Raw genomic sequence first — 16,158 nt, 5'->3', positions numbered from 1 at the left:
GATTTAGTCCCAGGAAAGACGAGCGAGACTTAGATTTGATTTTCTTATACTCAGCATCTGTTGTCGTATTAATTATATGTCACTCAAATCGACGGTGATAGTAGCTAATTATGAATACAGTAAAGGAAGATGTGGTGAGTAAAAGGTTTTCATCAGTCATTAGTCCACGACTAATGACTTGTGACGTCCTTTTGAAGTCCTTTTAAGTGGGTTTTCTTACTGGGCTTGAGCTGGTTCAGGAACCAGCAGAACCCTGGTTCGGTACAAACGGGTCATGAACCGAATGACTGCCGTTTTTTTTTTGACCTCTGTTGACCAGATGGAAAAACGGAATCATCTGTGGAACGTGTTGACTTTGGCGTCTTCTGAGCGAACACGTCACTTCACTGAAAGAACAAAACGACAGAATGTGTGGAGGCGTCTGGAGGGACCAGGTTATGAAACATCACATACCGTTAAAACGCTGAGGTCAGAACCCAAACATCTGCACATACGAAGAATGTCCAAAAACGAACAGAACGTCTACACAGGACCTCCACAGATTGAACTACCAGCTCCGATCGGTGTGTTTTAGGATATTTTTGGGACAGAAGTTGAATCTTTTCATGTTTAATCCGTTGTCATGGCGTCACAGACTCCTACGTAGAAACAGAACCACAAACATCTGACATGTTTAATACAGGATGTTATGGAAGTCAGTCTGTCTCATCAGATTTTGAATTTTAAAAGCCATTGAATTTCTAACACTGAATTTGTTGCACTGAAATTAAATATTTGAAAATTTTGTCTCTGAATTTAACAATATTCATCAATTTAGAATAAAAAAAATTCAGATGCAAAAAATTCTCATCATTTTCTTTTCTGTCCTTCATTCATTCGTCCTCTCTGTTCCTTTGGGTGGGTGTGGTCTGATGTTTGTGTGTTGTTCTGCCTTGGACTCCTTCATTTGTCTTCTACTGTTTTTGTATTTGTGTTTATTTCTTTAGTTCTGGTTCAGTGTGTTTTTGCATTCGTTCCACAGAACCAGAGTCATGCACCAGATTTAGCAGAGCAGCTCATTTCCATCTGTTGTCCTGGACAAACGTCTAACACAACAAACATGACTTGGATTACACAGACATAATAAACTGGAAGAAAAGCGTTAAACAGGACAGATGCAGGACAGTCTGCTCAGACTGAACGGACAAATACAGGAAACAGAACGCAGAAAACACTGACGTTTATTTGAAAACTGAAAAATAAAAAAGCTCTGTTCACGCTGACGGAACCAGGGCCGGGTTCAGAACCTGTGCACGTTTCCATCATGTGGAGCTGGACCTGGTTCATGGAGACCAGACGTTTCCATGGAGACAGAGGACACTGGACGGGAAGTGGACGTCTCTCTCTTAAATGTGCTGAGTCGACACAGTGGTCAGTCTGACAGGAGGTCAGGTGGGTTCATGGTTTACACCCCAGACCCACAGAGGACCGTCCTGGACCCGCCCTGGACTGGTCCTGGACCAGTCCTTTCCTTTCCACTCCGAGCAGACGTGACCCGGTTTGTCCTGATGGACGGAGCAGACGTTCTCCCAGAAGTCTGTGCTGCTGACTCACAGTCTGCCCCCGCCCCCATCCTCCCATCAGGTCCAGATTGGCTGCCCTGTTTTAGAACTGCTGAGTCAGCCTGTTCTGTTCTGGACCCGGTTCACATCTGAGCCCGGTTCACACTGGGCTCAGATGTGTCCTATTCTGGACCACATCCACCACATGTGGACCTGGATCTCAGTCCTGACCCACATATGAGTCAGCATTACTGGAAGAGCTGGAGTCCACCTCAGCTGGAAACTGTTTCCTCCACCAAGAACCCACGGAACACGACAAATTAAAGGAAAAAACAACACATGCACTGCAGGAGGAGGAGGACCGGGACGTCCACCAGAGACAGTCCAGTTTTACATGAGGAGTGGACGCATGAAGAAGACACGCCTCCTGCTGGTGGAACAAGGAGGTGCAGCTGCAACCACCAGAAAACAACACCAGCCTTTATGCTGAAAGATGTCCACCTTTAACCCTTACAGACCCAGATGTCCACCTTTAACCCTTATAGACCCAAACGTCCACCTTTAACCCTTACAGACCCAAACGTCCACCTTTAACCCTTAAAGACCCAAACGTCCACCTTTAACCCTTATAGACCCAAACGTCCACCTTTAACCCTTACAGACCCAAACGTCCACCTTTAACCCTTAAAGACCCAAACGTCCACCTTTAACCCTTAAAGACCCAAACGTCCACCTTTAACCCTTACAGACCCAAACGTCCACCTTTAACCCTTACAGACCCAAACGTCCACCTTTAACCCTTAAAGACCCAAACGTCCACCTTTAACCCTTACAGACCCAAACGTCCACCTTTAACCCTTACAGACCCAAATGTCCACCTTTAACCCTTACAGACCCAAACGTCCACCTTTAACCCTTACAGACCCAAACGTCCACCTTTAACCCTTACAGACCCAAACGTCCACCTTTAACCCTTACAGACCCAAACGTCCACCTTTAACCCTTACAGACCCAAACGTCCACCTTTAACCCTTACAGACCCAAACGTCCACCTTTACTTTCTCACATTAAAAACTCGAACAAACACTTTCATTAAATATATTTTTATTTCTGCATTGTTATTTAAACCATTAACACCATAAGTAAAAACATCAGCGGCAGAAAAGTTTTATGTTACAAACATTTACAGGACGTCCACAGTGGTTCAAACATCATCCAGTTCCTTCGTTAATGATTAATGAGCAGCTTCACCACAAACCCATCAGTGAGTCCATCAGTCGGTACCAGTTCCTACTGGATCTGGATCTGTTAGTGTGTGAACGGTGGAAACAGAACCGTTACAGAACTGGTTTAATCCGATGTAAAGAAGACAAAACGTTAGTCGCTTTTCCATTGAACCTCAAATTGCGTGAATATAACTTGTGAATAAAAATTTGTCAACAATTTCCTCAAAACTCTCATTTTTCGACGAAAAGTTTTTGCACTTGTTAGAGGTGGTTTTTCGGATGTAACGAAATTGGTATATTGTGCAAAACTGCAATGGAAAGACCTTTTTGCACAACTAGAGTCACATGACTAAAAAAACAGATGTTGACGAACGTTACAACAAGAGAAGAAAAAAAGTTTTAAAAGAAACGTGTGTATGTGTGCACACACCAGGAAACCACAACATTTTTTTAATTTCGTAGGAGATAGAGGGAGAATATATAATAATAATGAATATACCTGTAAAACAACGTGATATTTACGTTGGTCCACAGGTTTATGGAATGACTGCTCGTGTCATCTCGCAATAATAAATAAACAAATCATCACATTTGTGATTTAATGGAAAAAAACCACTTTACACGCTTCGGTTTTTTCCACATTTAGTAAATATGGGTAAAGTTTTGCGCAGATGTCCGATGGAAAAGAGACGAGTGAGTCCATCAGTCGGTACTCGTTCCTACTGGATCTGGATCCGTTAGTGTGTGAACGGTGGAAACAGAACCGTTACAGTACTGGGTTAATCCGACATAAAGAAGACAAAACAGTAGTCGCTTTTCCATTAACCCTCAAATTGCACGAATATAATTTTGCATATCAATTTGTCTAATGGAAAAATGACAATTTCGCCCAAACTCTCGTTTTTCAATGTAAAGTTTTTGGCCTTGCAAGAGGTGGTTTTTTCAGAGCGAAATCATCGCATTTGTGATTTAAAGGAAAAACCGACATTACACACTTCTGTTTTTTCATCAGTTTAGAATTTAGTCGCAGACAGAAGGGGAACCAGCATTCTAGATTCAGAACAACAGAGAAATGCGAACATTCTCCAAGACCTAGAGGGCGCTGCGACAGAAATACGCATATATCTGTAAATCAACCTGATATTTATATTCGTCAACGTGTTTATGGAATGAGTTCTGGTGACATCCCACGATAATAAATAAACAAATCATTACATTTGTGATTTAATGGAAAAATTGATATTTCGCACTTCTGCTTTTAACACATTTTGTAAATATCGTTAAAGTTTTGTGCAGATGTCTGATGGAAAAGCGACTACTGACTCAAAACTCGACTGGATTATTTTCATTTTAGGTGAAACTCGTTACAGAAACTGGTGAAAACGTCAGAACTTCTCAGAACCCAAATTCACATCTTTTATATTCGACTTTTTTAGTGAAACCGTCGATGATATCATCCATTGAATCTTCAGACGTGACAGTTCAGTCACATCTTCACATCTGACACATTCATGTATTTATGGAACTATTTTTAATCCACACTTTAGGGAATCCTGTTGATTCCAGACTTAAATTTCCCACAGTGCATTTCTCTCATGTCCGTTGTGGTCTGACCTTTGACCTTTGAATGGGTTCCTCTGGTTCTTCATGACTGTTTGGTTTTTCCGTCAGTGGATTCAACTGTTAACGACTGTTAGTGACACTGACGTTAATGGGGTTTTTCTTCTTCGTGTACTTCCGTCGGCGTTGGCGGTGGGGGTGGGGGTCAGGCGGTCTTTAGGGGCGGTCCACTGGCGTGGATCTCCTCAGCTCCTCCTCCTCCCGTCGCCCTGCCGCCGCCCCCCCGGTCCAGAACCAGCAGCAGAACCTTGTCCAGCTTCTGCTCCAGGGCGTCCAGTCTGCGGTCCACGTGGTCCTTCAGCCTCTGCTCCATCTGCTCCAGACGACGCTCCATGACCCGGTCCAGGTCTCGGTCCAGGTCCCTGCAGAACCACAGGAGGACCACCCACAGTCAGCACCCGCATCAGCACCATCATCACCAGTAAGTATCAATCACTGTCACTACTGATGAATCCAATGACCATTACCATCACTAACTCATTAGTTTAACCCGGGGGTCTGCCACCTTTATTTTCAGTCAGAGCCGTTTTACTCCCTCACAATAGTCTGGAGCCGCAAAAATAACAGAGCTTATGAACTTTTACAAGTTTTAATCTTTTTTTACATTTTATCTGTTACAACCACTGAATACAACAAACAGAAGTTCAGCGTGGAATGGATTCTGGAGTATGATTACTCTAAAAGTACACAGTAGAAGTAGTTCATAGTTTTTGTGCTCATAGTATATGAAGTACTAATACCAAAAATACCAAATTCATGAGGTACTTATTGGAAAAAATAATTTTATTCATCATTGAATTTAGTCTTAAAGCCTATTTCAGACAAAAAAACACACTTTTGTATCTTGGAAGGGAATCTGTTGTAGGATTACTCCAGAAGTACACAGTACTCATACTCATACAGTCACTCTATGAAAAGTATCACTATTTGTGGAAATGATTCTCTTCCAAACTCAACACTTCCTGCACAGTTCCCAGTTGGACTGCTCCATATTCTCCGTCTGGGTTCACATCCACAAGCTCCCAGAAAACGGGCAGAATTACATCAGTAATATACAAAATGACGGACAGAACCCTCCGTCCGTCTGCATCTGTGACTTTAACGTAGAGCATAAATGAGCCCTTACTTCTGTTGTTGAAGGCACATTCGCTCCATGCAGCTCATCTACCGTAACTGTCGAATGAGTAGTACACAAGAAAAACGCTAGCGGCTGGTTTGAGCGCAGTAAAGGGAGGAGCCACTACAAGGAGGATGAAGAGACGCAGGATGACCACCCCTGGACTAAAAAAAGGCCAACACTGACACGACTTTAACCATAAAACAAACTTAAATGTCAGTTTGAAGAGAAAATGTTAAATATTGTAGCTTTCAAACTAAATGTAAAAGTCATTTCATGTTTTACATTCTATTGTCTTTATTTAGCGTCTTAACTGTAACTTACTATTGTACATAATTGTTTTATTTATAATTAAAAACACACTAAATATGTCTTTAAATTGTATAATATAAATGTAAACTCCTCCGTCTTGTAAATACTGAACTTCTGATTCATTCGTCTTTGAAACTGGGATTAAACGGATCAAATAAACCTGAGGACAGATGTGGTCCAACTGAAGTCCAACACGTCTAAACATAAACTAAACCGTCAACAGGACGTTTCTGTGGGACTTTCCCGTCGTCTGTTGGTTCAACAACAGGAGGATTTGTTTAGACCAGAAAACCACCAGGACACATCACAGAAGAAGCATGAAGAAGCAAAACTGAAGCTGAACATGTGACTTACAGCTGATGGACACATGAGTCAGATGAACAAACAAACAAACAAAACAAAAACCCAAAAAAACAGAAAAAAAAAAAAAGAACCAGAACAAACACCTGCAGAACCGCCTGCACAGTCCACTTCAGTCCACTTCAAGTCCGCTTCAGAGTCCACTGTCCGCTTCAGTCCACTTCAGTCCACTTCAAGTCCGCTTCAGAATCCACTGTCCGCTTCAGTCCACTTCAGTCCACTTCAAGTCTGCTTCAGAATCCACTGTCCGCTTCAGTCCACCTTCACAGTCCGCTTCAGAGTCCACCTCGCTTCAGAGTCCACCTTCACAGTCCACTTCAGAGTCCACCTTCACAGTCCGCTTCAGTCCACCTTCACAGCCCGTTTCAGAGTCCACCTCGCTTCAGAGTCCACCTTCACAGTCCGTTTCAGAGTTCACCTTCACAGTCTGCTTCAGTCCACCTTCACAGCCCGTTTCAGAGTCCACCTCGCTTCAGAGTCCACCTTCACAGTCCGTTTCAGAGTTCACCTTCACAGTCCACTTCAGAGTCCACCTTCACAGTCCGCTTCAGAGTCTACCTTCACAGCCCGTTTCAGAGTCCACCTCGCTTCAGAGTCCACCTTCACAGTCCACTTCAGAGTCCACCTTCACAGTCCGTTTCAGAGTCCACCTTCACAGTCCGTTTCAGAGTTCACCTTCACAGTCCACTTCAGAGTCCACCTTCACAGTCCGTTTCAGAGTCCACCTCGCTTCAGAGTCCGCCTTCACAGTCTGCTTCAGAGTCCGCCTTCACAGTCTGCTTCAGAGTCGACCTTCACAGTCCACTTCACAGTCCGTTTCAGAGTCTGCTTCAGAGTTTACCTTCAGAGTCCGCCTTCACAGTCTGTTTCAGAGTCCACTTCACAGTCCGTTTCAGGGTCTGCTTCACAGTCCGTTTCAGGGTCTGCTTCAGAGTGCGTCAGTTTCTGGTTGGTTCTCAGTGTCGGTGTAACAGACTCTGCTGTGCTGCTGCTGGGTCACATGACCTCCAGCCTCCCTCCGCCCACATCAGCTGTTCAGTTCAGTTCAGACACAGAGCCTCATTTATCCACAGACAGACGCTGTTCAAGGCCTGGACGTCACAGGTTCTGCCTCTGCCACCAGGACCCGCTGGAACAGACGTCCATCCTCCTCAGTCTGGCTCTGCTCCAGGTTTCTGCTGTTAAAGGACGTTTTTCCTTCCACAGTCACCAGTGTTTGCTCCTGGAGGATTCCTTTTCACCTTCAACACTGGACTCAAACACATACCTACAGGAATACGTCTACTCAGGATTATTATTTTGACGTTTTATCACCAGGATGTAAATTGTATTATGTTGTACCTGGAGTCGACCGGAGAACACCTGGGAAAAGTTTTATATTTGACATAATTTTTGACATATTTTTCTAAAGGTATCACCTCTGTCTAAGTAACTTTGGCTTGAGTTAATATTAAATTAAATAAATCCCATCGCAGTTCTAATTCCAGGCATTTTCAAGCACTTCAACAAAAACTCAAGCACTTTCCAGACCTTAAAAACACATCACTGAAATTCAAGCATTTTCAAACACCCGCACCAACACTGTGCATTTGTCCTGAGATAATGAGACTGTGAGTGTTGCGTTCATGTGCACCCAAAAATAATGGGAAACCTTTTTTCAGTGGTTCTGATCAAGGTTCTAATAGTTTTGGATTTTTCATTCTAGTTTAGTTTTATTTAGTTTAGTTTTTTCCTCTAATTCAGTTAGTTTTAATTCGTTTTTAGAGCAGGTTTGCTAGTTTTTATTTTTTTCTAAATGCTTAGTTTTAGTATTAATTTTAGCTTTGTCATCTTTTTTCTCTTCTTCTCTGTCGTTGTATTCAAATCAATCCCAGACAGGACTCTGCTGCTTTAGTCTCCATGTTTCCAGGTAGAGTGGGGACCAGAAGACGACTGGAAACCACAGTGAACACAAGTGACGGAGCAAAAAGTGTCGTATGGAGACAGCACAGAAAACTGAGAGAGACAAAGAAATCCATTTAACATCAATCTGACATTGACAAAGACAAAAACGAAGGGAATTTTATCCATAATTTTTATACGTTTTAGTTAGTTTTGTAAACACATAATACAGTTTCAGTTAGTTATTGTTTTTTTCTTTTAATTATATTTTTTATTTATTTCAGTTAACGAAAATGTTTTTTCAATTCTCGTTTTCATCATTTCGTTAGTGTTCCTTAACGATAATAACCTTGGTTCTGATCCAGTAGAACTCAGCCTGTGTTGGACTGAGTGTGTTCAGTTAAAACCAGCATCGACCAGTTTGATGACGACCAGTGGTGTGTTTTACACTGCACACACACACACACACACACACACACACACACACTCGATTCGTAGGAGGACTTTGTTGCTAATGTTGATCTTTCCACACTAGATCATGACTTATCCTTTAAATCCTTAAATATCCACTTATGTAACACTTGCAGCTACAAACTCGGTCGAGTTTTGTTCGATTTCCTTTAAAAATAAACTCCTAACATTTCTGACAGGATTCAGGATGAACTCCTACTGCACAGAGAGCTGAAAACCCTTGTGCCAGCAGACAGAGTTTTAGTTGTCTGTGATCAAAGCTGATGCAGAACAGGTGGATTTAAAGGTGTTTCTGTGCTTTCTGACATCACACGTGTGTCGTCTGGGTTGCGGTTCTCTTTATTTAACCGTATATTCTCTGGTTCTCTGTATTCTTTGCACCAGTGGAACATCTTGCAATTTTTGAAGGTTGTGTTGATATTTTTATTCCTGTTTTATTTGTGTGAGGCGGCTGTTGTTCGGTCCAGAATGAGGCTGCAGTTCCATGTTTTGGACACTGGGTGGAGCTGTTTGACGGCAGATGTGACTTCTCAGACTCACCATGATCCGTTCCTCAGCTGCTTCTCTGAGTCCAGCCTGAGCTGCGTCACCTGACCACAGACGCTCTGGAGCACGGGCAGAAGGTCGGGGGCGGAGCTCAGCATCTGGCCCTGCCCCTTCAGGAGGTGTGACATCATCTCCGTCAGCTGGGCGGGGCTAACTGGGCCTCCGGCGTCGCTGGTCTCTGTGGACAGGAGGTTTGGTGGTGATGGTGTGAGTTTATGATCGTCACCGTGACCTTCTACCGCCAACGCTCGAGTCAGACTGAACCGCTCCGTTAAAAACATGGATCTGAGTGTCAGTTTTGAATGTTTTTCAGACACAGTGGGGTTCTGTAGCAAGGTTATAATAGTTTGGGATTTTTCATTATAGTTTAGTTTTATTTAGTTTTAACTCTTTTATCTCTAATTCAGTTAGTTTTCATTAGTTTTTAGAGCAGGTTTGTTAGTTTTTTATCAGTTTTTGTTTTTTTCTAAATGCTTAGTTTTAGTTTAGTTTTAGTTTTTTCATATCTTTTATCTTCCTCGCTGTCATATTCAAATAAATCCCAAACAGGATTGTGCTGTTTTCTCCCAACTTCAGTCTCCATGTTTCCTGGTAGAGATTGATTGGAAGTCACAAATAAACACGATAAAGACAAAATTAGCGAAAACCATAGCCATAATTGGTAAAATGAAAACTAAACTTGATAAATATTCACTTCTTGCACTATATAATTCTATCATTCTTCCATACCTAAATTATGGTGCAGAAATATGGGGAAACAACTACTATTCAAATATTCATCCTATCTTTTTACTTCAAAAAAAGGCAATAAGAATTTTAGGGAATTTCATCCATAATTTTTATTAGAGCTGCAACCAATTAATCGACCCAAAGTGATACAAAAAAATCATTCAACCACAATTCTCCTGAATCAAAGCTTTGTTTCCTTCATTTCTCTGCTGTTAAACATTGGTTCCACTGTTGTGTTTCACACGGATGCTTATTGTGACGCACAAAGAAGTTTCACTACAGGAAAGCTGCAACAGAATATTTCCCTTCAATAATTCAAAGTCAATTAATCGAATTGTAAATTTTTGCATTCGCTTCAAGCACCTAATCGATTAATCCGTTGCAGCTCAAATTTTTATCCGTTTTAGTTAGTTTTGTAAACACACAATACAGTTTCAATTATTTACCTTTTTTTTAAAATATAGTTTTTATTTATTTCACTTAATGAATTCTAGTTTTAGTCCTGTCATTAGTTTTCACTAACGATAATAACCTCGTTCTGTAGTTGTACAGAAAACCTCCAGTGTGGTCCAGATCCTCACCTGTGCTTTTCTGCAGCGAGTCTAGGGAGGCGGAGCCTGAGCTGTCTGACATCAGTCCATTGTGGGAGGGCGGAGCTTCGTCTGCAGGTGTGACAGAGCTCAGCGGAGACTAAAGAGACGAAACAAAACAAAAGACTGAGCCGCTTCTGGAACATCTACTCCGAGTTTCATCTGAGTGTTATGTTTCTCAGGTGGGTTTACCTGAGGAGGACCCGCCTGCAGAGCGTTCCCATTGGCTGTTTGAGTCAGAGCAGACAGAGCTCCGCCTCCCATCAGCAGAGGCAGGAAGCTGCTCAGAGAGCCCGTCTGGTTCTGAGGGTAAAGAACACACACATGAGTGGGTTCACGGAGACATCTGAACCACATCTGGATCCATGTGAGCATCATCAGAACCAGCTGATCCAGATCCACTTCACCCCAGACCTGGTGCGCGGGGTCAGAGGTCAGTGTGAAAAAGGGTTTATATTTGATCAAACATCAGTACATGAAGGACAACGACAGTAAAATGAAACAAAGCAGTAAAATGAGCCCAAACAGCAGGAGAACAGGTTCATGACCCTTAAAACACCTGTTCCAGTTGGTGAACGTCATCTTTAACCTTTCAGAATGTTCAGACCAATAATGAACTGGTCTGGAGGAAAAACACAGTGGGCTTTCCCCAAATGTGAAGGGTGAACTGCTGTGTCACATCCTACAGGATAAATAGAGAAGATGTAGAAACAGAACGTATGATTAAACCCAGAGGAAGTCAGAATAAATCTGCTCTAAACCTGTTGAAATGCAGGACTGTTCATTAGATGGAAGTTCTGGTTCTGGTTCTGAGGTCTGCAGGTCCATGAACAGGTGCCGTCCTGTATTTCATGCCATTGTAATTCCTCTCTCATCCTGCAGGGGGCAGTTACAGGCATCCTTCTCTCTCACCTTCTGCTGGAAGTGAACCATGTCCATGAGGTTCTGGGCTCCAGGGGACAGGCTGGCCCCCATCTCATCCACCAGACTCTGGACCTGCTGCATGTCGATGCCGGCGCCGTGGAACCGACCGGGCCCGAGCGTCTGCAGACCCACGACGACTTGATGCACCGCAACACGACGTCTACCGGCCAGAGAGAGCAGCTGCAGACAGACACACAGAACCGACAGAAATGACCCACAACCGACCCACAACCGACAGTACTGATCCACAACCGACCCACAACCGACAGTACTGATCCACAACCGACAGTACTGATCCACAACCGACAGTACTGATCCACAACCGACCCACAACCGACAGTACTGATCCACAACCGACCCACAACCAACAGTACTGACCTACAACGGACCTGGACCGGACCGACCTTTGACCCCACAGCTCACCTTCACTTCACAGGACGCCGATGGGTGGTCGAGGATCAGCTGTTTCCTGTAGAACGGACCTGAGTCTGCGCTGAGAGGAACCAGAGGGAAGTGTTATACAGGATCAGACAGATGGTTTTAAGACCTAGTTTGAGTTTCTGAGACCAAAGTGAGGACTGATTTTTGGACAAATCCTCTTTTCTTATTCCAGCGTTGAAGGTAAGTATGTGATTCAGTGCAGAGACAGGGTTTAGGAGTTTAGCGTCTCTTACATGAACAGTAACTAAAAGAGTAAAAGACAGTATCAGCTCAGTATGTTTAATAAAACTGTCTGAAACAGATGAACAGAAATGGAGACAGATAAAAAAGAAAATAGAATCTGACACATTTTAAAGGCCTAAAGTCGGCCCTGCAGACCAAAGTCCAGCTCAGATAAGTCGGTTCTATTGTCATTTAGTGATTTATGGTGTCGTTAGCCTCGTAGCATAATTACCTAAGTCATATTTTTGGCCAAATTGTGATATCTGCATAAAATGAACCAGTAGAGTTGAGAGAGTGAAGGGTCAGTGGATCTGTTGGTAATTGGATTTTCTTTTCAGAAACAAAACAAAAACTGGTGGTTAATTGATTTTAGTTTTAAAATAGAAAAATTAAAATAGAATTTCAAGGTGTTTTTCTTTTTCAGTGTTAAAAAAGATAAACCAAATTTAAAAAACGAATTGAGTTTTGTTATATATATATATATATATATATATATATATATATATATATATATATATATATACATATATAAAATAAAGTTACTACCTGACAGAAATGGAAAAATGGACCAAAAACGCCTGTTTTTTTCATTTTCTGAGACCAAACGTCATTTTCAGCGATGGGTTTGTACAAATCTTCTAGTTTGTATGAAATATGGACATCATAGACACGCTCCTTCCATGAATGACAACGAACTCCAGATTTTGTACGAACTCGAAGATCTGTACAAACCCATTATTCATAAGAATCTTTGTGACCTCTGCATTAGCGCTCTTTCCTTGAAAATGACCTCATCTCATCAGAAAATGAAGATAAATAAACAGGCGTTTTTGGTCTGTTTTTCCATTTCTGTCAGGTAGTAACTTTCTTTTTTGTTATTAAAGAAAACGAAAATTAATCCCTTTTGAAAATTTGGTTTATCTGTAATGAGACTGAAAGAGAAAAAAAGCCTTGAAATTCAATATTAATTCTTCTATTTTAAAATGGAAATCAAATTAACCACTAGTTTTTCTTTTGTTTCTGAAAAGAAATTCCAATTACCAACAGATCCACTGACCATAAATGTACATAGATATCGGATAAAAGAACTGGCTGCTAGTCGTGCCTTCAAAAGGCTATTGTTAAAAATAAGGACATGAAATGTTCCTGTTCCTGTGGTCCGTATATGGATTTATTGGAAAACCACAGTTCTGTATGAGTGGATTTCCTATTCTGTGCTACAATTGTACTACACTACTATGGTCTGATTTTAAAATGTACGGTCATTCCCTCCGCCAAGGAGGTTCTGTTTTTGCCGGTGTTGGTTTGTCTGTCTGTCTGTCCGTGTGCAAGATAACTCAGAAAGTTACTGACGGATTTGGATGAACATTTCAGGAAATGTTGATACTGGCACAAGGAAAAAATGATTAAATTTTGGTGGTGATCGGGGGGGGGGGGGGGGGGGGGTCTGATTGTCTGATTAGTAAATTTTAGTATTTCTATTTATTTATAAAATCTTCAATTTTATGGTAATTACTTTTAGGTATGTATTTACTGTATGTGTGGATTTGTATTTTTCTGCCAGGATTGGGGTAATGTTATTTCTTTGTTCATTGGTTAAAGAAAAATAAGTCAAACTTTGCTGTGCAAAAATAAATAAAGTTATATAGATATGACAGTTTGGCCAAAAGTACGACTTGTGCGTTCATGCTGAGGCTGCTGATGTGTATTCCAGTGTTACCTGTCCAGGTGGACGCTGTTGTCTCTCTCCCCCCTCACTGTTCCACAGTACTCTCCTGTCTGGTCGTACACTTCCATTGTCCGGGCCTCGCTGACCAGTAAGAGGCGTCCAATGGCAGCGGGGGGGTCCGAGGGGGGGGCTGACGGGCTGCAGGTGAGCGTCAGGACGCAAGGAGACGCCTCCTCCGTCTGCTCCAACCACGCCCAGCCACACCTGAGAGGATAGGTGAATATATTCAACACACCCACCGTATGAACATGTTTGATACTTATAAATAATATTAACATTATATTCAAATGTATTTTGCATAGATACATGCATTTATTCATTTTAAACACTGTGCGTTTAGAATATGACATAAATAATATTATAGTCAAATATCAATGTATTTGGAAAAAATGTAGCTTATTTATAGAGTTTATAAAATGAACCCAGAATGACAGCACTAAACTGTGTCACTACAAACATTCACACTCACAAAACTGCTCACATTTGTTCAAATTTTTTCTCATTTCAAAATATATTTTCCTAAAAATATAAGTAATTACCTACTCAAAAATATAAGTTTTGGTGTAGATTATTGTAATTTAATTTTTTTGACTCCGCCCAGGTGTGTATGAGATTTAGGACCACATATAAAAGTGTCCTGGGTCAGGTTTAGGACCACATATAAAAGTGTCCTGGGTCAGGTTTAGGACCACATATGAAAGTGGTCTGGGTCAGGTTTAGGACCACATATAAAAGTGTCCTGGGTCAGGTTTAGGACCACATATAAAAGTGTCCTGGGTCAGGTTTAGGACCACATATGAAAGTGGTCTGGGTCAGATTAGTGCTGTTCAAACAGTTTTTAACAGATCAGATACTGGTCACATATAGGTAAAAAAAATCAGATTTGGGCCACATTTGGCTTTGGTCTGAACAGAGCCTTAGAGGTGTGCTTCTCTCTGGTTCTTCTGTGGTATTATCTGGTTCTTACCGCTCTGCATTGTCTCCTTCGGCCTCATTCAGTTCCTCATTGTCTCTGATGTGAACGGGGAACAGGACGTCAGACAGGCGCCGTCCGTCCGTCTGACAGGTCCAGACTGAAGTCACCTCCACCATGACGCCGATGACAAACCTGGAACAGAAAAGTCAGTGAAACATGATCTGAGAAATAAAATAAGAACTGAAGTGATTTTACATCATATCTTTTGTAGGTGTTCTGATAATTTCCTTAAAGATCAACAGTTATGATTATTACAGTGTAAGAATTTCAAACATTACACAATATGAAAAACCAATAGAAAAACTGCACGACTGATGCTGTTCTGATCCATTATTCACCTTATAACTGTTACTGATTGCACTACAGCTCCTACTGTAAATAAATTTATATATACACTTTATATTCCATTATAGTTTATTCTTTATACCACCTATTTATTTTATTTTTACCTCTTTTACCTCCTTTGCATCTACTGAATCTTCAGATAAATAGTTTCGTCATTAGAGTTTATTCTGTTTAAACTGTTAAATAAATCCCACAATCTTTCAGTGTTGTTATATTTTACTTAATTTACGTCAAACATTTCGTCATTTGAATAATTCTGAATGATCTACTTTGAGATTTATTTAAGATTTGTCATGTTCTAACAACAACAAAAAAAACTTAATCTAAAAAGACAGATTAAAACCACAAATAATATCTGGTTTCTTCAACTTTTAGGATCGAAAATCATTCTTTAAAGTGACATTTATCATGATTATTATTAACATCAACCAATATAGATATTTTTTTAACCTTTCTAACAGCTCTGTCTATGCTATCAATGCTGGTATTTTACTTATTATATTATATCTATTGGTGTATAAATAGATATTTTTCATTGCCTCAGGACAATTCATTTGACAAATAACTCACAATACACAACCCAGTCACTCACAATAAACTATTAAAACATATGTACACAATAATACACACAATTTCCAGCTGAAATATGCTAAAGGCAAACTATTATTTGATCAGAATATAGTAATCACATAAATTCATATTAATATTTTAGCTAAAATCTAAGATTCTTGTCAGATAATCTAACTTGAACTTCAAACACGTAAACCAGTTTTGTCTACTGTTCCGGACTCTATATCTGTTCAGTTCACCACATAATCTGAAGTTAATAAACCAGTAGTTTATTGATTTACTAAATACACCGTTAGTACCAGTTCATAACATGCTAACGCTAATAAAACACTTTTACCTTCAAACCGTTTCGCCGGAAGCCGCTAAGCGCCGCTGGTTGGCTTGTTTTCTTTAGGTGTCGTCATCTCTTCAGGCGGACTCACAAACAAGTGACAAATGAACTGGAAAAACACAAAAACTGCACAGAAAAATGCAAAATTACAACCGTTTACGCTAACGCTACTCACAGCCGTAGTGTCGCCACCGGAAACTGTCATGAACTCCAGGATGTTGTTATCT

The 16,158-nt window shown here is 41.0% G+C and overlaps 1 protein-coding gene across 2 annotated transcripts; it reads right to left on the bottom strand.

Moving 5' to 3' along the window:
* Positions 1 to 4,100: 4,100 nt before the first annotated feature.
* On the bottom strand, positions 4,101 to 16,122 carry LOC115439562 (uncharacterized protein C10orf88 homolog). 2 transcript variants are annotated; one of them, XM_030163428.1, is made up of 9 exons: positions 15,938 to 16,122; positions 14,677 to 14,817; positions 13,701 to 13,913; positions 11,741 to 11,810; positions 11,306 to 11,497; positions 10,586 to 10,696; positions 10,385 to 10,493; positions 9,068 to 9,252; positions 4,101 to 4,736 (listed from the first exon to the last, which is right to left on the bottom strand). In XM_030163428.1, the coding sequence occupies exons 2-9, from the start codon at positions 14,799 to 14,801 to the stop codon at positions 4,533 to 4,535; spliced, it is 1,209 nt and encodes a 402-aa protein (XP_030019288.1). In that variant the 5' UTR covers positions 14,802 to 14,817; positions 15,938 to 16,122; the 3' UTR covers positions 4,101 to 4,532. The 2 variants fall into 2 exon arrangements, with proteins under 2 accessions (XP_030019288.1, XP_030019287.1); XM_030163427.1 differs by having other exon boundaries at positions 4,101 to 4,749; positions 9,069 to 9,252.
* Positions 16,123 to 16,158: the final 36 nt, after the last annotated feature.

The sequence above is a fragment of the Sphaeramia orbicularis genome, chromosome 19 (genome assembly GCF_902148855.1).
Source record: "Sphaeramia orbicularis chromosome 19, fSphaOr1.1, whole genome shotgun sequence".
NCBI lineage: Eukaryota > Metazoa > Chordata > Actinopteri > Kurtiformes > Apogonidae > Sphaeramia > Sphaeramia orbicularis.
Note: the sequence above shows the minus strand (reverse complement) of the source record. Positions and strands in the feature narration are given on the sequence as shown.

What these genes read in the sequence shown, in the direction of transcription:
- LOC115439562 (XM_030163427.1), bottom strand. Translation starts at nt 14,801, where the DNA reads ATGGTGGAGGTGACTTCAGTCTGGACCTGTCAGACGGACGGACGGCGC. An exon ending in CGGCGTCCTGTGAAGTGAAG is followed by an intron (nt 11,498 to 11,740) that starts GTGAGCTGTGGG and finishes GTCTGTCTGCAG; the next exon opens with CTGCTCTCTCTGGCCGGTAG. An exon ending in TGGTTCACTTCCAGCAGAAG is followed by an intron (nt 10,697 to 11,305) that starts GTGAGAGAGAAG and finishes CTTTACCCTCAG; the next exon opens with AACCAGACGGGCTCTCTGAG.